The 26,357-nt window shown below is 53.4% G+C and overlaps 1 protein-coding gene across 1 annotated transcript; it reads left to right on the forward strand.

The window, feature by feature from the left end:
* The first annotated feature begins 12,170 nt into the window (after positions 1-12,170).
* PLA2G2F (phospholipase A2 group IIF) lies at positions 12,171-19,758 on the forward strand. Its single transcript, XM_069477416.1, has 5 exons — positions 12,171-12,286; positions 12,915-12,964; positions 16,028-16,172; positions 16,995-17,104; positions 19,547-19,758. Exons 1-5 carry the CDS (start codon positions 12,171-12,173, stop codon positions 19,756-19,758), a joined length of 633 nt encoding a protein of 210 aa, XP_069333517.1.
* Positions 19,759-26,357: the final 6,599 nt, after the last annotated feature.

Genomic DNA, 26,357 nt, shown 5'->3' on the forward strand with positions numbered 1-26,357 from the left:
AGTGAACCACAACGACATAGAGGAATCTCACAAACATAAGGCTGAACGAAAAAAAAGCTGGACACAAAGTACAGACTGAGATTCCATTTCTATGCCATTCCGAAACAGCCAGGCTCACTTGTGCTCTCTCATGTCAGGGCAGCGGTCACCCACTGACGTGTGCGTCGACTGGAAGGGTTACTAGGGCTCTTCCGGGTGCTGCTACTGTCTGTCTCTTTGGGTGTTGGTTACGTGGGTGTGTTCACATTGTGAAAATTTGTCCAGCTGCTCATTTATGTTTTGTGCATTTTCCTGTATGTGTGTTATACTTCAATACATTTAAATAATAACAATGATGATGATCGATAATTAAAAAAAAAAGCAAATGGGTTCAAACTCCAGCAGGCAGTACTTCAGATACCCTTCTAGATTATGAACAATTGAAGGTGCGTAGTAGAAAGTTCCAGCTCTGATATCGGAAGGCTCTGGCTTTGAATTCTAGCTTAACAGCAGTGTTACCTTGATCACATTGCTTCACCTCTCCGAGCCTCAGTTTCTGATCTGAAAAATGGGGCCAATGAGGTGTCCCCTGCAGGCTTGTTGTCATGGTCACAGGTAGCGTGATTGGCACACAGTAGGTGGTCAATGAATGCATGACACGTGGTGACCCATTCTTCCAGGAGGAAAGAGCCCAAGGTTCTGACCAAGGCAAGAGCCTGGGCAAACCTCTTTCTGCGCCCGAGGCCCGGGCTCTCCCGTTTCTAAAGGACACAGCTGGTCAGTTGCAATGAGGGGATTTCCACGTTGACCTCTCAGTTCACTCACTTGAAATCCCAACACCCACCAGCTTTGAGATGGACATTGCTGGAAGGTTCTTCCCTGTTTTCAGCCTAGCCCCCTGCTGCCTCCTCAAGGCCACTTCAGGCTGGGAGGCGTCAGAAGAAGGCTGGGGGTGTCCCACAGCCCTGACATGGGTCCTGACATCCCCCCTGCTTTTCCATCTGTTAAGTGGGGCAAAATGATGATGCCCAGCCGGTGGGGTTGTTATGAGGACTCTAAGATGCGGGGCACGTGCAACGTTCGGCGATGTGCCTCGCGCAGAGCACGCGCTCACTCACGGTAGCTGCTGTTGTTAGTATTAGCGTATGGGAGGCAAAAGGTGCTCTTCCAAGAAATCCCACAAGAGCCCAGCAAGTGAGACCATTCAACAGGCATTTCCTGAGCACCTACTATGTGCCAGCTCCCAGCTAGACCTAGCACACTGTGCAGGGTGCAGAGAAGAAGGTGCAAGGCAAGTCCCTGCCCACTAGGAATGTGCAGTGTTCCTGGAGCGAGCAGACACTTTTCCAGCTGGTTGGGGCTGGGCCGTGCAGACCCCTGGTGGCCCATCTGGAGGGTGTGGGGTGGGGGCTTCACACTGATTTGAACAAGGTGGTTCGCTTGGAGGTGGGCTGCTCTGCCTGAGGAGTCAGAATGAGGGGATGACTGTGGACACCAAGATAATCGTCTGGTGAGTTTGGCCTGAGCCCTGTGGAGAGAGCCCTGTAGGACCTCCAGGGACCCTACGGTCACCAGGAGGGGGTCCGCAAGGCACAGGGGACATAGGGTGCCAAGGTGGCACAGGATGGGGCTGGGCGTGCAGCTCTCCAGTGCAGTGCATGGCGCGGCTCTGAGGCTGGAAGGTGGGGCAGCCACGCTGGGCACCCCGAGAGCGTAGCTTTGGGGGGACCTGGGGTCAGCACCCTGGGCTAGGCCCAGTCTCTGCAGGTGCTGAGGCCTCCGTGCACAAGGTGGGGGCAGGGGGAGCAGAGAACGTGAGCAGCCTGTGGCCTTCCAGGCTCTTCTGGACGGAAGTAACGCAAGGCTTTGTGTCTTCTGAGGGGGACAGGGAGGTGCTGATCACCTAGAGGGCCGAGAAGCCAGAGGCATCACTGTTAACGTGTCCCACGGGGCCCTCGGCCTCCTGAGACCCGGTGGAAGGGTTGGCCCAGATGGGGACACATTCACTCCACGGGAAATAAACACACTTCAGCACCCAAAGCCTTTTGTCTTGCTCGCTCCTCGTAGCACAGCTGACATGGTGGGTACTTTTGTCCCCCGTGCAGGTGGGGTTAGTGGGGCTCTGAAGCCGGGGACTGACAGGGCCCGGTCTTCTCACCTCAGGTCTGATTTTTTCCCCCGTGGGCCATAGGCACGAGTCACACCCATGGTGTTGCTATGGGCTGACTTGTGTCCCCCGCCCCCAAATCGATACATCGAAGTCCTGGCCCCCAGTGCCTCAGAATGTGCCTGTATTTGGAGACAGGGCCGGCAAAGAGGTGAGTAAGTTGAGAAGAGGTCATTAGCATGGGCCCTAATCCCATGTGACTGGCCATTAGGACACACTCACACAGGAAGGACTATGTGAGGACACAGAGTGACGGTGGCATCTGCATGCCAAGGAGAGACGCCTCAGGAGAAACCAGCCGTGCTGACACCTTTGTCTCGGACTTCAGGCCTCCGGAACTGTGCGAAAATAATTGCTGTTGTTTAAGGCCCAGTCTGTGGTCCTCTGTTATGGCAGCCCTAGCGGCTAAGACGGGGGTTGAGAGCCCAGAGCAAGTCATCATACACAGGTGGACTTCCCGGAGGAGGTGCGAGGTCATTGCACTGTTTCTTCTGCTTGCTGCCTTCTGCACACACCTCCCCACACACACACAACTCGGTCCCTGTGGTACAAAGACCCGGGCCGAGGGACTGGCCTGGTCCTCAGGGCGCTGCCTGTAGTCAGGGGTTCCCTGGCTCACAGGGCCGAGAAACATGGCTTCCCAGCCCGCTGCCTCAGTTTCCATCTCTGTAAAATGGGAACAGTGACATTTGATGCCTCCCTCTCCAGGGTTAATAGCTTAATGATTACAAATTATTTGGCAAAACAGTCATTATATAAATATTTTTGCTATAAATGTAGAAACTGTTTCTTATAAACATTTATTTGGTTTCTTTTGAAATCAACTTTATTGAGGTACAACTTATATAAAATAAAATATATCCGTTTGAAGTTTGGTGAATTTTGACAAATGTACACAGCTATAGAACTACTTCCTCAATCAAGATACAAAACATTCCCATTATTCAGGAAAGTTCCCTCCTGCCCATTTGAAGCAAATTCCACTCCCAGTCCCAGGCAACCACTGATCCACTTTTCCGTTACTATAGATGAGTTTTGCCCTTTCTAGAATTTCATATAAGTGGAATCATCCAATATGTAGGATTTTGTGTCTGGCTTCTCTCAACCTAACGCTTTGGAGATCCACCCATGTCGTTGCACGTATCTATAGTGTGTGGATTTTATTGAGGAAGAGGGTTTTCCTATATGGATGTATCACTGTTTATTTTTTCTTCAATTGATAAGACACTTGGGTTGTTTATAGTTTTGGCTATTATGAAAGGATGCTATAAACATTTAGGAATAAGTCTTTGTAGGAACACATGCTTTCTTTTCTCTTGGTATTATTATAGTAAGTGTATGTTTAACTGCACAAGAAATTCTCAAACTGTTTTTCAAATGGTTGTGCCATTTTACACTCCCAATTCCAGTTGCTTCACATGGTCAGGCTTTCAAACTTTCAGGCATTCTAATGGGTGCGTAATAGGTGAAAGGGGCGGCCTTGCAAAAACAACAGGACAACACCTAATCCCGCAATTTCCTAGTAGCAGTTAAAGATCAATCCTGTGAGTTCTCCCGCTAGCAGACACCCCTCGAGAGTTCTGTTTTGCGCAACTCCTGAGAAGAACTGGACAGACAGAAAAGAGATGTAAATCTTTCTCTTTAAAATTGTGTTTTGAGAATCTGTTTTTCCAGAGTTCCCGAGTAAACAGTAGGAGCACCAGCTACAGACTCAACCAGGGCAGAGTTAGATCTCCCACGACAATCCTGGCTCCAAGGAAAGGCGGGGAAACCAGCTCTTGGACCTTGACGTCCTGCCACCTCTTCTGTTATCAGCTGACGGCCATCACTATTTTTTTTTTCTCTTTATCCCCCTTAAAATCAGCAAGCCCCTTGGCTCGGGGATGCACCCCCTTGTCTTTCTTTGGGGTGTCACGCCGTGTCCCTGCTCTCTCTCTCTTTCCTCTCTCTCTCTCTCACTCTCTCGTTCTCTCTCTCCTTCTAAAAAGATAAAATAAACTTTTTTGCTTTTATCTATCCTAATCTCTGCGTGAGAAACTTTTCTCCGCCTGCTCATGCTCGTGGTGAGCACCCACTAGGCCTTCCACCCTAGCGGTAGGATCTCGTGGTTTTAACTTTCGTTTCTCTTTTTTTTTTTTTTCTTTTTTTTCTTATTTAAAATTTATGGAGCCTCTTTTTCCAGCTTTTGCTTTTTAAAATCAGACACCAAAGCTTGGTCTCTTTTCAGTTTCTCCTCTTCTTCAGAGCGGAGAATCCTTGCCTGCCGCCCTTTCCTTTGCAAAGAAGCCATCTCATAAATTAACGGTAATACATTTCACACTGCTAAAGATTCTCCATGCCTTAACTTTCGTTTCTCTAATGACTAACGCTGAGCACCTTTTCTATGTGCCATTTGCCAATCTGTAGACCTTCTTTGAAGTGTCTGTTCAAATCTTTTGCTCTTTTTTTTTTTTAAACTGGGTTATTTGTTTTCTTATTATTGAGCATTGAGAGTTCTTTACATATCCTGGATATAAGTCCTTTATTGGATATGTGCTTTGCAAATATTTCTTCTGCTCCGTAATTTATCTTTCCGTTATCTTAACAGGATCTTTCAAAGAGCAGAAGTTAAATTTTCATGAAGTCCATTTTATTGATTTTTTTTTTTTTTTTTTACATATTATGCTTTTGGTCTTGTGTTAAGAAATCTGCCTAACCCAATGCTCTCCTGTTCTCTTCCAGAAATTGTGTAAGCTCCAGTTTTACATCTAGGTCTATGATCCATTTTTTAAATATTTATTTTTTTAAATTGTGGTAAAATACATGACATAAAATTTACCATCTTAACCATTTTTAAGGGTACAATTTAGTGCCATTAAGTACATTCACATTGTTGGGGTAATATCACCATCATCCATCTACAACAGTGGTCCCCAACCTTTTTGGCACCTGGGACCTGTTTCATGGAAGACAATTTTTTCACAGACGAGGTCAGGGGTGGGGTAGGGAGATGGTTTCAGGATGATTCAAGCACATTACATTTACTGTGCAGTCAAACCTCTCTGCTAATGATAATCTGCATTTGCAGCTGCTCCCCAGCACTAGCATCACCACCTCAGCTCCACCTCACATCATCAGGCATCAGGGTCTCGTAAGGAGCCGCAACCTAGATCCCTCGCGTGCGCAGTTTACAGTAGGGTTTGTGCTCCTCTGAGAGTCTAATGCCACCGCTGATCTGACAGGAGGCGGAGCTTATGCAGTGATGTGAGTGATGGGGAGCGGCTGTAAATACAGATGAAGCTTCGCTCACCTCCTGCTGTGTGGCCCTGTTCCTAACAGGCCATGGACCTGTACGGGTCTGCGGCCCAGGGGTTGGGAACCACAGATGTACAGAACTCTTTTCATCTTACAAAACTGAAACATTGTGCCCATTCAACATAACTCCCTGTTCTCTCCTCCTTTCAGCCTCTGGCAACCACCATCCTATATCTATGAATTTGACCAAGTAACTCATATAAATGAAATCATACAGTATTTGTCTTTGGATGACGGCTTATTTCACTCATGTCTTCCAGGTTCATCCATGCTGTAGCATATGTCAGAATTTCCTTCTTTTATACAACTCAATAATATAATCCATTTTTAAAAACAGCTTTGTTGAGATAAAATTCATGTATTTCAAGTGTATAATTCAATGTGGTGTTTTGGGTAGATTCACAGTTATGCAACCATCACCACCATCTAATTTTAGCACATTTTTGAGAAACTCTACCGTCAGCGAACACTTCCCAGTCCCCTCAACCTCACCCTCCCTCCCCTCTGCCCCTGGCAACCACTCATCCATTTTCTGCCCCTACAGACTTGGCTAGTCTGGAAATTTCATAGAAATGAAATCATATAATATGTGGCCTTTTGTGGCTTCTTTCATTTAATGTAGTGTTTTCAAGGTTCATCCATGTTACAGCATGTATCAATAACTTATTCCTTTTTGTTCTTTTTTCTAGGAAACACACATTGAGAATACTTTATTTCTTTTAATGGTTGAATAATATTCCATTGTATAACTATACTATATATTTTTTTTGAGACAGAGTCTCATGCTGTTGCCTGGGCTAGAGTGCCATGGCATCAGCCTCGCTCACAGCAACCTCTAACTCCTGGGCTCAAGAGATCCTCCTGCCTCAGCCTCCCGAGTAGCTGGGACTACAGGTATGCGCCACCACACCTGGCTGATTTTTCTATTTTTATTAGAGACAGGATCTCAATCTTGCTCAGGCAGGTCTCAAACTCCTGACCTCAAGCCATCCTCCTGCCTTGGCCTCCCAGAGTGCTAGGATTACAGGTGTGAGCCACCACGTCCAGCCTATATTACATTATTTTTATCCATTCATGTGTGTGGATGCATGTTTTCAATTCTCCTGGGTATATACCTAGGAGTAGAATTGCTGGCATATGTTAATTCCCTGTTTATTTAACACTTTGAGGAACTGCCACACTGTTTTCCAATTTTACTTTCCCATCAATGAGATAGGGTCTTGCTCTGTTGCCCAGGCTAGAGTGCAGTGGGATCATCGTAGCTCACAGCAACCTCAAGCTCCTGGCCTCAAGTGACCCTCCTGCCTCAGCCTCCCGAGTCACTGAGATTACAGGAGGAAGCCACTGCACTGGCTCGGTTGTCTTTTTTGTGACAGCTAGCAAGTGGATGCGAAATGGCAGCTCATTGTGGTTTTGATTGGCATTTCCCTAATGACTAATGAGGCTGAGCATCATTTCAGGTGCTTATTGGTCATTAGTTTGTCTTCTTTGGAGAAATATCTTTAAATCCTTTGCCTATTTTAAGTTGGATTGTTATCTTTGTACTGCTGAATTCTAAAAGTTCTTTATATATTCTGGATATAAGTTCCTTATTGGACATATGATTTGCAAATATTTTCTTTCACTTTCTTGATGGTATAGTTTGCAACACACGTTTTTAATTTTGATGAAGGTCAAATTATCTTTTTTTGTCATATGCTTTTGATGTACTGTCTAAGAAACTGTTGCCTAACTCAACATCACAAAGATTTATTCGTATGTTTTCTTCTAAGAGTTTTATAGTTTATATCTAGGTCTCTGATCCACTTTGAATTAACTTTTGTATCTGGTGTGAGGAAGGGATTCAACATCATTCTTTTGTTTATGGATATCCAGTTATCCCAACAACATTTGTTGAAAAGGCCATTCGTCCCCTGTTTAGTTGTCTTAGCACCCCCAGTGAGAGACATGGATTTAAATTCTTTTTTATTTTCTCTGTTTTTCTCTCTCCTTCCTTTCTTCCCCCCTCTTTCCTTCTCTCAATCTCTCCTTTTTTCTCTTTCTTATTTCTTTTCTCTTCCTTCCCCTCTCCCTACCTCCCTCCTTCCTTCTCCCCGTTTCTTTCTTCATAATGACAGCCAATTGTCCTAGCACCATTGTTGAAAAAACTATTCTTCCTCCATGGAATTGCCTTTGCATCTTTGACAAAAATAAATTTTCCATACATGTCCAGGTCTAATTCTGGGTCACCTATTCTGTTTCATTAACCTCTTTGTCTATCTTTTACCAAAACCACACTGTCTTGATTACAGTAACTTTATAAGTCTTAAAATCAGGCAGTATAAGTCTTACAACTTTATTCATCTTTGTATAGTTGACTTAGATATCCTAGCTCTTTTTAATTTCCATATGAATTTTAGGGTCAGCTTGTCAATTTCTGTGAGAAAAATCTGTTAGGATTTTGATAGAGAGCACATTGACTCTACAGAGAAAATGGGGAGAATTGACATCTTAACAATATTGAGTCTTCTGATTTGTAAGTATGGTATATTTTGGTCTTCCTTGATTTCTCTGAGCATTGTTTTATAGTTTTCAGTGTATAAGTCTTCCATATTTTTGTCAATTTTATCCCTAAATATTTCATATTTTTAGATATTATTGTAAATGTATTTTTAATTTCAGTTTCCAATTGTTCATTGCTAGGATGTAGAAGTACAATTATTATTTTAAATTTTCATTTTATATCTTGCAACCTTGCTAAACTCAGTTATTAGTTCCAGTAGCTTTTTCTTTGTAGATTCTATAAGATTTTCTTACATGGTCTATTATGTTTATGCCAATAGAGGATTATCTTACTTCTTCCTTCTAATCTGAATGTCTTTAATTTCTTTTCTTGCCTATGGCACCAACTAAAACCATCAGTAGAATGTTGAATAAAAGTGGTGAGAGTAGATATTCTTCCTAATATTAGGGAGAAAAGCAATCTTTCCCCATTAAGCATGGTGTTAGCTGTAGGTTCATTGTAGATGCCTTTTTTCCAGTTGAGAAAGTTCCATTCTATTTCAGTTTGCTGACAGTTTTTTAAAAATCAGGAATGGATATTGGATTTTGTCAAATAGTATTAATTTGTTTTGTTTTATTTAATTCCGTTTATTGAGATGAGCATACGGTCTTTCTTCTTTAGTCTGTTGATACGGTATATTACATTGACTGAATTTTTAATGTAAAACCAACCATTCATTCTTGGGATAAACCCCACTTGGTCATGATATATTATCCTGTTTACCAACATTTGCCTGTTTGCCAACATTTTTAAAAGAATTTTTGTATCTATGTTGCTGTGGGATATCAGTCTGTAGTTTTCTTTTCTTGTCTTTTTCTGGTTTTGGTGTCAGAGTAATGGTAGCTTGATACAATGAATCAGCCCCTTAAGTTTTGGGCAAGAATTTGTGTACGATTGGTGTTCTGAATTCAATCATGTCCCCCATAAATTCCTGTGTTGAAGCCCTAACCCCCAGAACCTCAGGATATGATTGTATTGGGAGCTTGGACTTTAAAAAAGTGACTAAGTTTAAATGAGGGTAGCTCCTAATCCAATATACTGGTGTCCTTGTAAGATGAGGAAATTTGGACACACACAGAGACACAAGGGATGTGTACACACAGAGGAAAGACCACATGAGGACACAGCAGCGAGAAAGCAGCCAAGGAGAGAGGCCTTGGACTGAAACCAACCTTGCTAACAGCTTGATCTTGGACTTCTACCCTCCAGAACTGTGAGAAAATTAATTTCTGTTGTTTATGCTACCCCATTCGTGGTATTTTGTTATGGCAGCCCTACCAAACCAATCTACTAATAATTGGTATTATTTCTTCCTTAAGTATTTGGTCAAATTCACCAGTGAAGCCATCTGGACCTAATTTTGTTTATGGGATGATTTTAAATTACAATTTTCAATTTCTTTAATAGATATAGAGCTATTTCCAGTTGAGTGAATTTGTGTCTTTCAAGGAAATTGACCATTTTATCTTAGTTGTTGAATGTATTTTTACATTCATTTTCATACCAAAAATTATCAATAAGAAAATAAAAACCACCGGTTATTCTACTGATGATTCTAAGATGACCATTACCAATGTTTTACAGTATATCCTCCCAGATAATTTTTATACATGTGCAAACCCACCCCCTTAAAAAAAGGCTATTACCCTGTATTACAGGGATATTTTTTTCTATCATCAAATATTCTTTGAAAACATGATTGTGGATGGATGGTTAATAATTTGCTTAACTAATCCCCTAAGTTACTTCTGATTTTGGGGGTGGGGGGCATCATAAAAACACCCCTATCAGCGTCCTTTGTCATCTGTCTCCAGGAAGCATTCAGGTTTGCATCTGGTTCACAGACCCAGAAGTGGAATTACTGGGTCAACCAGTTTATTATTGACTCGTTATTGAGCACCCTGTGCTTGGTAGGGGGAGGGCGGGGGAGGGAGAGAGAAGAGCCCATCCTCCCCCTGGAGGATTTAGTCTCTCTGAAGAGCAGCCCAACCAGCGTGTCCAGTGGGAATTCGAGACGAGGACACGGCAACAGTGCTGTTCGGAGGCTCTCAGGGGTCCCTGGTCCCAGCCTTGGCCTCCTTGACACAGGTGTATGTGGCTCCAAGTTACCTGCAGGTTGGAGGCTGCATCTTCAGGATGTGGACTGTATTGAGCCTGGCTTCTTGGTTCTTCCTCCTTTGGAGTGTGGTGATGTCACCAAGAGGTGTCGGCAAAAGTCAAAGCAAAGATAGAAGCCAAGCTTTGTGCAGACAAGCGAAGGCAGAAACTTCCTTGTCCTCCAGTCACTCTGGTCTGATAAGGCAGATGCAGGCTTGTCCCATGGGGAACCCCTGGGCTCTGGGAGGAAATAAAAGCCCTTTTCTCTGGGATCCCCAGCTCAAGTGCAGTGTCAAGATCCACAAACCAAAACACGTACAAGTATCCACAAAGGAATGCATGAGCAAGTGCAAATTAACAACTTCCTGTGTAAGGATGCACGATTGGGTGCAGGGTACAGACAGAAGAGGAAATTGGCAACGCCAAGGGTAGGAGGGGAGGCCCCTCGTCAGGAGGTTTGGGACACTGGAGAGGATGTGACGGTGAGGGGATTATCTGGAGTGTCGCCTTCCAGGATACTCTCCTCTTCCCCCTCCTTTGTCCCCCCACCACCATCTCAACTCACCCCCAGGCTGGAGATGAGGCTTCTGTTTTGTAACCACCAGCCTTTGACCCAGTATCTGAGTGGAGCCCCACACCCGTGACACCTGCCATCCACAGCCACCGTCCTTACTCGGTGAGGCCTTGCCATGTACATTCTGCAGCTGGGGACACAGACCAGAATAGGGGCTCTCCTGCTGAGGTCAGCTGAGAAGCGGGGGTGCTGGCATCGGGGCCGCTATTAGCGACTCCCAAAGCTCAAGCCCCTTTGGATTTTCTCTGGCCTCATCTTTCCCAGGTGCACTCCACCCCCGAAAAACAGGCAAACGACGCTGACTCCCAGCCCCCCTCCCCAGGCTCTCAACCAGAGACAATTGCGGCCCCTCCGGGGCAAATTTGGCAGTGTTCGGAGACGTTTTTGGTCATCACAACTGGGGTGAGGAGCGGAGGGCAGCCACCAGTGGCCAGGGGTGCGGCTCTGCAGCCTGGGGGCACCGGCCAGCCCCGCACCCCTCAGGCTCATCCTTGCAGATGTGGGTCGGGGGCTTCCTGCAGACGCATGCGCCATGTGCCCCTCGGTCGCAGCCAAGGTGGCCTGACAGATGTGGGCACCAACATGCTTCCAGACGAGTGCAGGCCCCCTTCCAGATGTGGGCAGAGAGCTCTTTCCAGCTGTGGCAGGATGCCGTACGGACCTGAGCACGTCCGCACGGAGGGGCCTCCCTGAGAAAGGGTCTCTCCTTGGCCAAACTCTACTCAGGCTCCCAGGAACTCTCTTTCCAACTAGGCCTTGACATCTGGACTCTGGACTCATCTTAGTGTTGCCCGATTTTCGCCAGAGCCCTGCTAAGTGGGTTTTGCTAGAATCTAACCCATGCTCCGTATCTGACGAGTCCTTCAGCCTCACCTCCCCCAGGTGGTGTCTGGTCACCCGGCTGCCTTCAGCAAGCATCCTGCTGGGTCAGTGTAGCCGGAATCTCCCTCGTCCCTGATGTTTCTTGTCAACTTTCCCTCCGAAGACCCCTGCCCCTGCTCCTTGGCCGTGAACTCCCGCTTTCCCTTGCTGTGCCTGGGAACCGAGTGCAGTCGCTCCCCCCTGCAGCCCCCCTGGCAGTGGCCCCCACGCCTGTCCCCTTGGCCCCCTTGAATAAAGTCTGCTTCACTGCGCTTCAACAAGCTTCACTGAATGATGCTTTTGACGTCTTTCAGGCAGGGGTGGGCGTGGGGTGGGGATAGACAGGCCTGTGGGCTAATTTCCTTTAAGATGCGTGGGATGGACAGGTATATAAACCCCCAGCCGGCCAGGCCAGAGCACACTTGGGGTGGGGACTTTACCAGCCAGCTGTGGGCAGGGCTGTGGGGGTGGGAGGAAGGAGGTGGGGCCTCCTTTTTCTAGGGCATGTGTCACCTGCCTCCTGCCCAGGGGCGCTGCTCCGGCACTGCCCTGCCAGCGTGTGAGGCAGCGTGAAGCTGGGGCCTGCTCCCCAGGGCCTTTGGAGGGCATCGCGGACCTTTCGAGACCTATGCTGCTGGCTCCCCGGAACCCGGAACATGGCAGATGGGGCGCAGGCCAACCCCAAAGGGTTCAGGAAGAAGGTGCTGGTTAGATGCCCCTCTGGGTGGAGGGGCCCAAGCCTTGGGGCCTCTTGTCCTTTGAGAACCTCCAGGTAGGTGCCTGCTGCCTGGGGTGGCCTCCTCCGTGGAGGGGGCAGGGTGGGGCTGAGGGACTGGCTCCTAGAATCCACTTCCCAGCAAGGAGAGCTCGGAGTCCTGAGCGATGGGCTGAGATAGGTCCCTGCATTTTCAGCGCCGGAGGGGCCTCTGGGATCCTTTGGTCAACCCTCCTGGGGCGCCTGAGGCCCAGAGAGGCTGAGGGCTCTGTCCAGGGTCACACGACATTTTGGAAACAGAGCGAGGACTAGAATTTAGGGACCCACGTCTCTTGGCTCTGGGTTCAAGACCCGGCCGCTAGGGTGGAGCACATGACTCCTCGTCCCAGGACTCTGTGGCATGCAGAGGGAAGGTGGGGGTCTGGGCTGAGATGGTGGGTTTCCTGCCTCGGAAGCTGGTGCGTGGAGGGGACTTGCTCAGGGTGTGAGGGGGGAGGCTCCGGTGTCCCCCCGGCTCTGCCATCTGGGCTGTGTTCCCCCAGGAGGGGCAGGGTGGGTGGGGAGATGCCGATCACGGGGCTGGGGGGCGGCTACTGGGGCACCAAGGGACAGTGCGGATGGCCCCGTAAGGAGAGGCAGGAAGGTGGAGGGGACCGACTCCGGCTCCGGGTTCTTCCCCCCTCAGGTGTAGCCTGGGCGTGAAGCTCCTCACCATCGCCCTCCTGGCCGGCAGCGGTGAGTAAAGGCCCCTTCTCTGCGCCCCCAGCCTGTCCCCCACACCCCACCGCGGCACCTGAGTTGTTATTCTATTGCCCTGCCCTGCAGCCTCCATCCTCTCTTCCCAGCTGTTTACGCCTCCAGCCACCTGTAAACACAGCGTTTACGTGTAAACACGGCGTTTACGAGGCTCCCGGGGCAGGGCGCCGAGCTGAGCCAGCACCATAAAATGGAGGTGCTCGCGGGCGTCGTGTGCATAAGAACGAGTGGTAGTGCATGTGTAGACGGGAGTTAACGAGTTCGTGTGCGGACAGACACACGGATCTATGTGTGTGTAGGTGTCTGAGCATATGGTGATGCTGGTGTGTGCAACACACATTGACAAAATGTGTCGCTGTTGGCACCTGAGTGGGAGCCTGCCGTGTCTCCGTGACAGTGTGTTTACCGTGGCGCGTGGCTCCGGAGCGCACATGTGAACTTCGGGGGCGCAGATCTGCACGTGGGCGTGTGTGTAGTGTGGGCGTCTGTGTGTGCACAGGACAGTGGTGGGAGGTCGGGGACGTCTTTCCCGGGTGGTCATCGGTCACGGCTCCTGGTGCAAATCCGACCCTGCACGCAGCCAGGGTGTGTGGGGCAGGCGCCTCCGTAACTGGAACGTCGGCTGGTTTTCCAGGTGCCAAAACACAGCCGGGTCTGAGGAAAAGAAACAAACGTCAGAAAGAAAAATAAGGTTCCGTGTGGCCGGACAGGAGGAAGGGTTGGCTGCTTTCAGGTCAGGTGACCTGTGAGTTAGAAAACGGCCACTTGAGTCCCGTCCAACCCCTGGTTAGGGACAGAGCCTTCAGCCTGACTGGACGTGGACTTCGTTTCTTCTGCCTGGAGTGTGGGTGTGGACGTGGCCTCGGGTCCAGCCCCCGACTGTCCGCTGGATGCCGTTGTGTACTCGAGTGTGTCTGCGATGCATGAGTGTGAGTGTGTGTTGTGTACACCTGCGAGGTGAGTGCGTGCATCAGGTGTGTGCGGTGTGTCTGTGATGCACGAGTGTGAGTGTGGGATTGTGTGTGCGGTGTGTCTGTGATGCATGAGTGTGAGTGTGGGATTGTGTGTGTGGTGTGTCTGTGATGCACGAGTGTGAGTGTGGGATTGTGTGTGCGGTGTGTCTGCAATGCATGAGTGTGAGTGTGGGATTGTGGGAGCGAGTGTGTGCGGTGTGTAGAGGACAGTGTGAGGTGGGTGAGTGTGTGTGTGTCCACCCTGTGTGTGGCGGTAAGTTCCCCACGCTGCTTCTCTTGCCACATGGGAATTGACGGTCAGAGGGTCCCGGGGCCTGGAGCCGCCACCGCAGGGTGACACCTACACCACTAATGGGGGTGGGGGCTTTCAGGCTGGGGAGGGGGAGGCCAGGGCCTCACAGCGGCTGGGCTGGGCACTCTGCAGACATTTCTGATCACACTTAATCATGCAAAGTGCCCTGCAAGATGGGTGTCATCCCGCTGCTCAGATTTGGGCACCGAGGTCAAAGAGGTCGCTGCTGTGTGCCAGGCCCCGAGCTGGGCACTGGGCAGCCTGAGCCGTCATGGTCAGGATGGCCCCTCCCATCGTGCGGGGGAGAAAACGGCCCTGGAGAGCCCCGGGGACTGCAGCTGTCGGCCCAGGTCTGCCTGACTCCACAGTCGGTGCCTTTCCCACTGAGGCACGTTGAGGAGGTGGCTCCCCATCGCCAGGGACATGGACACTATCTCCAGAAGCAAGCGAGAGAGGCCTTTGGGATTGTGTTAACCCCCCAGTTTCTGAAACCCTTGGCTTCTTCCCTCCCCCTGTGCATTTCCTCATTCCGGCCATGGAGCAGGGTGGGGACGAGGAGAGAGCAGGAGGTGACCTGGTCACCTAACTCTGGGCACAGCCGGAGCGGCCCAGCGTGGAGGACACAGGGGGCTGTGCTGTGTGGTTAGCAGCCCAGCTCGGGGGCACACAGACTGGGCTGTGCTGGGCTCTGCACGACCTAGGCAAGCCCTCACCTTTCTGAGCCTTAGTTTCCTCATCCACAAAATGGGGCTAGATCTGCTCTCCTGCTGGTGTGTGTGGCTTCACCCAGGTAGAGACCGCGGGCGCCAGGCTCGGTGCACGGACTTAGTGCTGAGCCCAGGAGAACGTGCAGAGGCGGCACAGGCTGCTCCGAGAGCCCAGCACAGGCAAGAGGGAGGGAAGCCATGGAGAGGGGAGGATAGGTCCAGGCGGGCCTGACAGGTGCTGTGAGGCTGAATTTTCTGGTTCAGGAAGTGTCTTTGCACTATTGCTTCCGCTGTGCGTGCGTCCCTCTTCCAACCTCTAGCAGTATCTGCCTGTAATATGAAGCCTTGACTGTATCTTCATTAAATGACCAGAGCTCCTAGTTGTCCCGGGACTAACCCTGAGATGCACCAGCCCCAGGACCGTGGTGGGGACCCTGAGTCCCCGAGAGGGGCAGAGGAGCGAGGCAGAGGCCAGGAAGGGAGAGGAAGGACCCAGAATCAAACCCCTGTGGTTTATAACAGCATGTGGTGTTTATGAAGCCCCTTCCAGTGTACCAGACACTTGGCAGCCCCCTTGAGAAATGTTCACAGCCAAGTAGCAGAGACTGCAAAACCTTCACCGCCTGGGAGCAAATCTCGTCTGCACCGCTTTCTGACAACATGACCTGGGGCAAGCTACTAAGTGCTTCGGGCCTCAGTCTCCTCCTCTGTAAAGTGGGATGACAATAGCGCTGAGTAGGCTGCAGTGAGTTAATGCATGGAGGGGGCTTAGGACAGTGCCTGGCCTGGAGCAAGTCCTCGACAAATCTTTGCGATATTATTTTCTCAGGGCTGCAGGGATTCCTACAGGAACGTGGGTAGCTGATCATACTCAGTACTTTGTGGATTTCTTCTTTCCTCCTGCTCAGCTGCCCACCGTCCCCGCCGCCCTCCCTTCTCTCTGCTTCTTCCCTCCTTCCCTCCCCCTTTTCCTGGCCCTGGGGTATCAGGAGGACAGTGAGTCCAGACTCTCAGGACAGGACAGGTCACCACGGGGCAGGGGCTCACAGTGTCCCTTGTTCTCTTGCAGTTCTGTCCACAGCCCAGGGCAGCCTGCTCAACCTGAAGTTCATGGTGGAAGCCATCACGGGGAGGAGCGCCATCCTGTCCTTCGTGGGCTATGGCTGCTACTGCGGGCTGGGGGGGCGTGGTCAGCCCAAGGACGGGGTGGACTGGTAGGTGCCCGGGGCCCTGGGCTCCCGCTGGGGACTGGGTGGGGACAGCTGAAGGCCAGACTGACCTCCATCTCTGAGAGGGGGGAGAGGTTCTTTCTCCAAAAAGTGGGGCTTATTTGATGAGTTCATGACCAGGAGCTTGATCTTTGACTATGTCCTCTCCACTGTCTTGGACACTTTCTCTTGTCCAACTCCAAGGTCTTGGGCTTGGAAGCATTTCAGCCCCAGAGGCTGTGCTTCCTCCATCAGACTGGCGCTCCCAGCAGCCATGCCTTGTTTTCTGCTCTTATCCCCCCAACAGCAGCCAGCACCAAGTTTGGTGTCACTGGAAGCCTAATAAATGCATGTTGCCTAGCTGACTTCACTCCCCCAGATGCAATGGGGACAGCTGCACTGCATTTGGTTCCTGTCCCCCTCCTCTCAGTCCCCGTTGACTCTCCAGACCTTTGTCCCTCCCTGGCATCAGGCCCAGCCAGGGATGTCTGTATACAGCCAGTGCTCCTCCAGCACCGCCTTAAACCCAGGCCCCACCCCCCATCACCCCATGGCTGGACTACCCGACGCCTCCTGCCGCTGCATCCAGGGCTCCAAGGAGAAAGGCGGGAGCTCTGGGGATTGAACAAAGAGGCAGGGTCACGGGCAACAACCCAGCCAGCCCCAGCTCTGCCTGGCTGTGTGACCTTGGGCAAGTAACTGCCCCTCTCTGGGATTCAGTCTGCAGATGTGACCTGTGAGGGACCGGACTAGATGATCAGAGGTCTCTGCTGGTGGGAGACGGGCCGGCCTGGGCACACCCACCTGCTCACCTCTGCCCACCCCTAGGTGCTGTCATGCCCACGACTGCTGCTACCAGAAGCTCTTTGATCAGGGCTGCTGCCCCTACATGGACCACTACGACCACACCATCGAGAACGACACTGAGATAGTCTGCAGTGAGTGCCTCTCCTGCCACCTGGGCCCTGGGAGAAGGGTGTGGACTGACAGCCCCACCAGCGTGTGCTGGGGCCAGGGGCAGGCCTGCCGGGTACAATACCGGCTGCCCAGTTAAATTCGAATTTCAGATGCACAATGAAAAATGTTTAAATATAAGTCTGTCCTAAATATTGCATGGGACATACGGATACTAAAAATTACATGTTAGTATAAAATTAATATTTGCAGGAAATGAATTAGTATCCGTATGTCCCATGCAATATTTGGGTCATGCTTACAGTAAAACATGTATCGTTTATCTGAAATCCAAATCTACCCAGGCGTCCTGTATTTTGGTTTCGTTTTTGGTCTTTGGCTAAATCTAAATCTGACAAGCCTCACCGTGGCTCTAGGGCAATGTGCTCCGGTCCCCCGAGCATGGCCCTGGCACCCTGGTTCTCCTGTCCGTGTGGTTCTTTGGAGAGCTTAGGTAGGAAGTGATTCCGATTCAGTGGGTTTGAGTGGGGCCTAAGAATCTGGTTTTTAGCCAGTTTTCCAGATGATTCTGAGACTGCTGCTCTGAAAGTGTGGCCTTGAGAAGTGCCTGCCTGGGAGTCGGGAGACCTGGGTTTGAATCCAGGTGCCGTCACCATCTCCCGGCACTGTGCAGCCATGGACAGGATCCTTCCCCCGCTGGCCTCAGTCTCCTCACTCATGGGGACACTGAGCAGACCCTTGCCCTTCCATTTCTGTCACTGGGACCCCACCAGAAGAGTCCCATCCCAGGACACCCAGTGTTTCTGGAGAGCCAAGCTATTGGCGCCAGGCCTGGTGGGGCTCGCTCCTTTCCCATGAACTCTCCACGGCCATTCCCCAGCTGAGGAGTGTGGGCGAGAGGCATCCAAGTTACAGGCCCAGGTGTCCCTGTCCTCACCCCCTGTGCCCCTCTCTGGGGCTCGTAGAAGCCCCGCCCTGCCCCTAGCCCCAGGAGCAGCCACTGGGCTCTCTGCCTCCACACCTTACCCAGCTCTGCACGTTGCTCCTTACTCTGGTAGCTCAAAAGCAGCGCTGGCTTTGCAAAGAAGCTCAAGTCTCCTGTCATCTGAGAAGGAAGCTGGTGGGGAACCAGGTACATTTGGAGCCCCTGGGCACCCAGAGCTCCGTGGTCCTCATATTCTGCTATTCAAAGATGGGGTGGGAGGGGCTGGCTTGAGAGAGAGGATGCCCCCATTAAAGCAGTTGGAAGCTCAGGAATCTAGCTTTTACCAGCTTTAGCCAGTGGTGTCCCGCGCCTGGAGTCCCAGCTACTCTGGAGGCTGAGGTGGGAGGATCACTTGAGCCCAGGAGCTGGAAGCTGTAGTGAGCTGTGATCATGCCACTGCCCTCCAGCCTCGGTGACAGAGTGAGACCCTGTCTCAAAAAAAAAAGCAGGTTGAGGACAGAAATGTTCCCCTGACCCACCAGGGGCAATGGACTAACCTAAAGCAGTGGTTTTGCACTGGGTGCTGGGGACTCCTGGGGCATCAGGTTCACCTTGGAGGTCACGGAGGTGCAGTCCCGCAGTGACCGAGCTGGCTCTTTAATGTATTTTATAATTAAACAGCTTCTCTTTGAGCTGTTTGATATTAATACATCAGCCTTCTGCAAAGAGTTTCATTCAAGAGAAAGGATTCTGCTGATGGAAAGTTTGCAAAGTTTGCAAACCAATCGGGCTAGTGGGAGGTTCTCAGAGGGTGTTCCCTGAACCAGCAAGGCTGCAGCAGCACCCAGGACCCAGCTGGAATTGCACAATACCAGCCCCACCCAGACCTACTGAATCTGAAGTTTAGGGGCGAGGTCCAGAGTCTTCGACAAGCCCTCCCGCTGATTCTAATGCACACCTGAGGATGGTATCTGATGCTAAAAATAACAGCAGTAGCAACAAACAGCAGCGGGTACCATGGCACCACGGTACCACAGCACCACGGCATCACGGTACCATGAGTAAGCATTTGCTTGGCTCTTAGGCGCTGAGCTAAGCTCTTTGCAAATGTTTTTCTCACTCAGTCTTTACGAATCCACCCTCTGGGGTGGGTGTTCTTTGATTCTGTGATTGAAGGAGGAGGTCTGGGACAGTAGGAAGTAACTGGCCTGAAGGTGGGCCTTCAGCTCTCTGGGTGACTTAGGTAAACCCAGCTCCCTTTCTGGGCCTCAGTTTCCCCACCTATACAATGACCATGTCGGACCAGTGGTTCCCCAATCTTAGCATGCACTAGAGGGCTTGGTACAGCACAGACCAGCTGGGCCCCCCTAGAGCTGCTGACCCCATGGGCCTGGGCTGGGGCCCGTGGGCGTGCTGGTGCTGACGGCCCTGGGACCACATTCCGAGGACCACTGGGCCCCCACGGTCTGTGGGCTACCCCCTCCCTTCCCAGCAGTGGCCCTTTCACGCACAGGCCTTTGCCGGCCCCCACCTCCCACAGGTGAGCTCAACAAGACAGAGTGTGACAAGCAGACGTGCGAGTGTGACAAGAGCGTGGTTCTGTGCATCAAGGACCAGACGTACAGGGAGGAGTACCGTGGCTACCTCAACGTCTACTGCCAGGGCCCCAGGCCCAACTGCAGCATCTACGACCCGTCCCCGGAGGAGGCGGCCTGCACACACGTCTCCCCGGTGCCCCCTGCCCCTCCCTAGCCCTGCTGAGGTCTGAGAGAAGAGCAGGTGGAGGGTCTGGCCCGGGGACCAGACAGAGGGAGCAGGGCGGGGGTGGAGGCCAGGCCAGGAGCTGAGGGCTGCCCACTGCCTCTTCCCGACCCCTCCAGCGAGGGCTCAGCCCTGGGGGACTCAGGAAGGCCTGGGCCCCGGCCGTGGCCGCCTGGCTTTTCCAGCCAGCACTGGGTGTGACTGCATCCTGCCACTGCTTCTGGACCGGGTGGGAAGTGTGTGGCTTGCAGGGGTCTCTCCTGAGTGTGGAAGGTGAGACCTGAGAGAAGGGTGGGTGGGGGCCTCTGAGTGGGGCCTCTGCGGCTGGCCCCAGCTTGACTCCCTGGAGCTTTGGAGACCTGGACTCCGAGCCACCAGCACAGGCCCAGAGCTTGGGTATGTCCTGGGACCAGGATCCCAGGCAGACAGAGTGCTGGTCACCAGGCCTGCGTCCTGGGGGCCCTTGGCCATCCCTATAGGAAGGCTCATAGTGACCTCTGCTTTGGGAGCTAGTGGCTCCTGCTAGCTGAGCAGGTAGCCCCATCCCGGCCTTCATCGGGGTACACACGCATCCAGGCCCAGACCGCAGAGGATGGCCACAGGGCTGAGTGTCCCACCCCCGAAGTCTGGCCTCTGTCACTCAAAGTGCCTCAGTGCAGGCTGCTGGGCACTGACTGAGCCCATAAGCCCAGTGACACCCCCTTGGGTGCACAGGGACTGAGAGGGGGGCACACTCGAACATGCCCCCCCAATACTCAAGGTCTTCTCTGTGCTCCCCACTGACCCACGCACACAGGGGGCACAGCCCAGCCCTGCCTGGCACAAACGCTGCTCTGACCAGCTCCCCCGCCCCCAGCCGCCTGGGTCCCTCTTGGCCCTGGCTGGTACAGCAGCCAGGACAGTGGGGAAGGACACAGAGCCCTTCCTCCCTGTGCAGGGAGAGGCAGGGCTGTACCCAGAGGCCTTGCAGCCCTGTCCCTGGGAAGAGGCCGAGGGCTGGGACCACCCCGTGGAGGGGAAAGAGCAGGAAGGGTCCAGGCAGGAGGCTGTGAGGAAGCTTTGGAAGGCAGTGGGGGTGGGCACCGGTGGAGAAGAGGAAAGAGGGGAAGTGGAGAGCCAGGTGGACAAGGTGGGCCCAGCTGTCAGAAGGGCATGGCCTCCGGGGGTGCAGGGGCCTTGCTGGCTCGTTCCTGGCAGGGTTTGGAACTGGGGGCAGAGGTGGAGAGGGTGGGCCCCAGCGCTGTTGTTTCTCCAGGTGCGCCCTCCCTGTCCCCTCCTTGCCTCGCCCGTGACCTCAGGGCCAGCGGCCTGCACGCAGCCAGCCTGGCTCTCGCCTGACCTCCTGACTTCCGCCTTCAGCCCACGTCAGCCCTGAGGAGCCACCGATGCCACCGCCCACCTGGACACCAGGAACAGCCACCAGGACGCTGGCCCTGCCCTGGCAGTTCCCCCACAGATGCCGGGGGTGGGGGGGGAGAACCAGGGGGAGTGGAGATGCAGGCGGCAGGGTGGGGAGCACGCATGGCAAAGATGGCGGGATGGGCTGGAAGCCGCACCAGGACCTACAGTGCCAACTGTCATTCAGGACTGAGAGGAGGTTGTCGCCTGGGGTTGCTGTCACTGTGTGTGGGAGGCCCCACCCCTGCCCACCTCCTGCTGGCCTTGGCGGTCACATGTGTTCCAGTCACTGAGATCTTCAACCTCAACCCCCTCAAAGGCCCAGGTGACACACTGCCCTCCCCACCTCCTCGATGGCCTTGTCTCTGAGTGGAAGCTGTCACACAGGCAGGGGTGGAGCTGGGACGGGCACCTGGCGTCCCCTGCAGGGGCTGCAGCCCCCTACCTGTGGGAGCCCCGTGCCCCTTGCCATGCACACCCTCCCCTGCTCAGTCTGGGCCGTGTCCGGGGACGAGATTGTGCTGTTAAGGGGTCCTACCCACCCCCACCTCACCCTAGACTTTCTCAGGCACTGCGGCCCCCAGAGACTCTCACAGGACTCGGTATCCCCCCTCAAGCTAATAAAGGCCTCCTGCCTCAACTCCCCACTGTGGGGTCCTCCTTGGTCAGGTATCGGGGAGGGCACAGTGACTCACTCCTGCGTCTGCGCTCTGGGGAAGGTGGGTTCCTGACACCCAGTAGCTGGCGTGGCCCATCCCCTTCCTGCCCCCAGCCTGGGGGTGGGAAAGTGGTGCCCAGGCCATGTTGGTCCCCGTGGTCCAACGTGGGACGATGATAACAACGACAGGGCTAATTCATTCCCAGGCGATCCCCACAGCGCTCTCCCTGTTAGGTAGGTAGGTGGGATCTCTGGCTCTGCTGGGGCCGGGCTTCCCTGCTTTGGAGCAATGTCTCCACCTGGGAAGAGGATGAGGGCGGACACTCCATTTTAGTGCTGCCCACCCTCAATCCTACCCCGAGCAACCACCACACCTGGGGGAGGAGGGATCGCTGTCTCCATCTAGGAATTCCCAGCCCAGGCATACATAAGATTTAGAAAGTGACCTAGAGTAACCTAAGGGTAATTAATATGCTATTAGCTTGACTCTGTACTGGGGCTCACCCCCCAGGTGCGCTTTCTTAGAGGGAGCTCGTGTATATACACAGATGGAATTCTGAGGACACCTGTTGATCATTTGGTAACATCCTACACCTCCCAAGAGCCCCCCTCCAGACGGGGCTGATAAAAGGAGACAATCCGAGAAGTCAGGAGTAAGTGAGTGGGTCAGTGAGTGAGTGAGTAGGTCTGTCTCTCTCTCCTCTTGCAGAGACAGACACGTTTTTTCCTACAATAAAGAGCTGCTTTTGTGAAACTGCCTGAGGTTACTTCGTGGTATTGGCCTTGCTGGTGGTTGTTCCAAGAAAGGAGTCAGAGGACCGGGATAATAGTCTGGACTTGACACTTTGCCGTGTCTGGTCATTCAGCCAAGAGCACACCAAGAACCAAGGACAGACCCCCACCCTGACATCTTTGGTGCTGAAACCTGGGTTTCTGACATCTTTGGTGCTATGACTTGGATCGACATCCCCACTCTGTTGAACCACCGAGGCCCAGAGAGGGCAAGCAACTTGCCCAAAGTCACACAGGTCACAAACGATGCCCAGTCACTCAGGCTGGGCTCTGAGTCCTCAGTGTCTGACGTTTAACCACCCCTCCTCACACCTCCTTAATGATTCAGACAGCTGGGTAGTGGGACAAGTGACTGAGGTCCTGGATGCCAACCGATCCTGGTTCTCCTTCCAGGAGGAAGCTGCTGTGGGCATACAGTGAGCCTCAGTTGTCCCAGCTGTGAAATGGGACTGCATCTCTGGCCCGAAGGGTCATGGGCCGGGGGACACAGAGGATGAAGCCCCAAGTCTGTGTGGCAGTCCGGAAGGTACCCCGGGGGGAACTGGGGGGAACTGGGTGGAGCTGGGATGGTGCATCTGGGGTCTCCCTGGCTGGGGCAAGGAGGAGCAGGGAGTCACATCTTTTGAGAAGGGGGCTCCCTCTTCCACGGTCTGGGAGTCTCTCCTTCCCTCCGTATTCCTGACAGCTCCTTCCACGAAAGTGGGGTGTTCTGTGCTAAGGCTAGAGGAGGGGCTGCCCTCTCTGCCCAGACCTGGGTTCCCCCAACGACTCCATTCCCTGGAGACTCGGGCCCCTCCCGGCCCTCCCCTGCCCTCCCCTGCCCTCCCCTGCCCTCCCCTGCCCTCAGGACCCTCAGGGGAGCAGCTGGCAACTCTTTTCTAGGACGTGGGCGACACCTAGTGGACACTGTGGGTCACTGCCGGGGCTTCGCGCCACACCTCCCCGTCCACTTCTGGACCCAAAGTGCGGTTCTATTGAGAGACCCTGTCCCGGGCTGACAACACCCAGGAGAGCACAAGGAAGTTGTCAGTGTCCCCTATACCATCTTAGCATTGCTGCCAACACCGCCTCTCCCACAGAGCCGCCCTGAAAGCACAGGTTGGGTGGCACCCTGGCTCTGCCCCACGTGGGCCTCGTGGCCTTGGTCAAGTCCCTTCACCCCGCTGAGCCTCGATTTTCCCCTGTCCATAAAACGTGGCTAATAATGAAATGCACCTCATAGGGGCGGAGGATTAAATGAGGTCAGGGATGAGAAGACCCGTGGCACCGGGCGTGGTGTGGGGAACAGAACCGTCCTGGCGGCTGACCAGCGCCCTGGGCTCGCGTGTTGGGCAACAGGCCCTCGGGGTCAGGGGAGCAGACAGCAGCAGGTGGGAGGAGGAGTGGCGGAGGGAGCCGGATTGCCTGTGACATGCTCCCCAAAACGGAAACCTGGCAGAAGCAGAGCTGTGGTTTAGCAAGAAAATCTGGCTCCCTGCATGTGGGTGTGAAGGGGAGAGAGAGAAGGAAAAACACGAGGAGGAGGGGACGAAGGCAGAAGGGAAGGTTCGTAGGTGCTTACTGTCCCCAAACCACAGCCAGGCACCTGGGGCCGTGCCTGCCCTGGTCACAGCCAGGCTGGGGGCCACCACGTCCCCGGCCAGACCTCGGCTGTGAGTGCAGAGAGGCGGCCTTTCCTCCCCAGAGGCTGTCGGCTTCCCCAGCTGCGGCTTCCTACCAGGCAGCTGGTGGCACCGACTGTGACAACAAGCAAAGTTCTGGAGAGAAATTCCAAGGCTCCCAGCACCAGGAAGCAGGGGTGTGCAGTACAGGAAATTGAAGAAGACATGTTGCCTCGCCAGCGGCAGCCCCTGGGACATCCGTGCTCTGCCTGGGCAGTGAGTCTGGGATCTCAGGATGTCAGGGCCCAAGTGAGACGAGCAGGACTTATTGAGCACTTACTGTATACTGAGCACTGTGCTGAGAGCTCTGTGTGTGTCGTCTCAGCCTATGAGGTGGGGACTGTTCGCAGCTGTGTTTATAAGCTGAGGAAACTGAGGGCCCGACAAGCCGAGTCAATGATTGACACTCCAGGCGATGCCTCAGAAGCAGGATTTGAACTCCGCCTCCAGAGCCTGAACCTCAGAGAGCAGCCAGCCCTTATTTCGAGGAAGGGGATGAGAAGCCAGGGATTTGGAACCAGGAGGTGTGGGCTTGAGTCCCAGCTCCAGTGCTGCTACTGGTGACCTGCAACAGGTCACTAGTCCCCTCTGGCCGCCCACTTTCATCAGGGAGACGGGAGAATAATTCCAGGGCTCCCTCGGGTGGCCAACACGACAAGGGCTGAGAGGGAGCCCCGGGAGGGGTCGGTGTACACAAATGTCAGCTGTTCATGTCCGTGAGGAGCCGGAGGCCCAGAGCGAGGAGAAGGCCTGTGTGCCCTCCTCACTGCTGCGGCCCCCACGGGGGACCTGGGTCTTCTCTCCAGCCCTGGGCCAGCTCCTCGCCCCCCACACTCACCTTCCTTCCTGTCCTCCCCAGCACCAGCCAGGCCCAGAACCCCGGCTCCCTCCAGGCAGCATTAAGCCCCTGGTCCCCTTCCCCTCTCTGGGGTGCTGGACGGCTTCTCAGACAAGCCCCTCAGGGGAATCCTGGGGGGCTCAAGCGCCTGTTCAGCCCGTGCCAGCCGTGGGGCCTTGAGCGAGTAAATTGGAGATGGCATCAGCCATTGCCTGGAGACTGTGTGTGTGTTCCAAGCTCAAGGTGAGCGCTCAGTACCTACCTGGAAGCTGTTCCTTCCAGCAACCAAGGCTTGGGGAACATGTCTAGACCTCCCACCTTCTTCCCAACTCAGGTCTCCCCCACCCCCCACCTCTCTTTGTTCTCCCATCTGGACATGATCCGGCTCCTGGTGACCTCAAGATGCCTGGCCCAAGCCATGAGCCACCAGTCTGTGCCCTCACTGACCCAGAGACCCAGTCACCCACTCCTCACCCGCCACACCCGCTGGCTGTCCCCATACAGGGCCTGCAGCCACGCCCATGCAGCCACGGGACACGCTTCCCAGCACCTGCCGAGCCTTTCCCAGCCGCAGACACCCCGGAGTGGGGATGGGGTACAGCCCCTTCGCCAGCCTCAGCTCACACACGCACAGCTGCCTCTGGCAACGACCCAGCCCCCCACCCTCGGCCCCCCACTCCACCACCCTGACGTCTGATAGCTTCATCAGACATCAAGAACCGTGGCTGACTAAAATTTAAGGAGAAATGTTGTAAAAATACATCTACATTCAAAGTCTGTCCCGTCGGGGGCAGGGCACTGGCTCCAACGATAGCGCCACGTGGCTCTGGGAACCAGCGTGGAGTCCCCGCTATCGCCACGCACGTCCTCCGTACAGTGCCACATGCCTTGGTCTTGGCCACCCACTTTGCTCATGAGGACACTGGGCTCAGGGACGTCGAGCTGCCCGAGGTCACGTGGGTGGAGAGCGGTGGGTGGCTCAGAGCACCGGTGACCCCTGCTGCTCCCAGGGTCAGGCTCTCCCTGACCGGACCCTGCCCACCATCACCCTCCTTCTGTGTTCCCCACGCTGGGCTCCTTGCCGATTCCCCCACATTCCATGTGCTCTCTTGACCCCAAGTCATTTCGTGTCCACGTCAGTGAGAAACGCAGGACTGGACTCTAGCGGGGCAGGTGGACAGAAAGGACAGGGTGAAAGTGGGCGGTGCATTGAGCGGGGGAGAAAGGATGGGGATGGGGCGGT

The sequence above is a fragment of the Eulemur rufifrons genome, chromosome 8, assembly GCF_041146395.1.
Source record: "Eulemur rufifrons isolate Redbay chromosome 8, OSU_ERuf_1, whole genome shotgun sequence".
NCBI classification, from domain to species: Eukaryota; Metazoa; Chordata; class Mammalia; order Primates; family Lemuridae; genus Eulemur; species Eulemur rufifrons.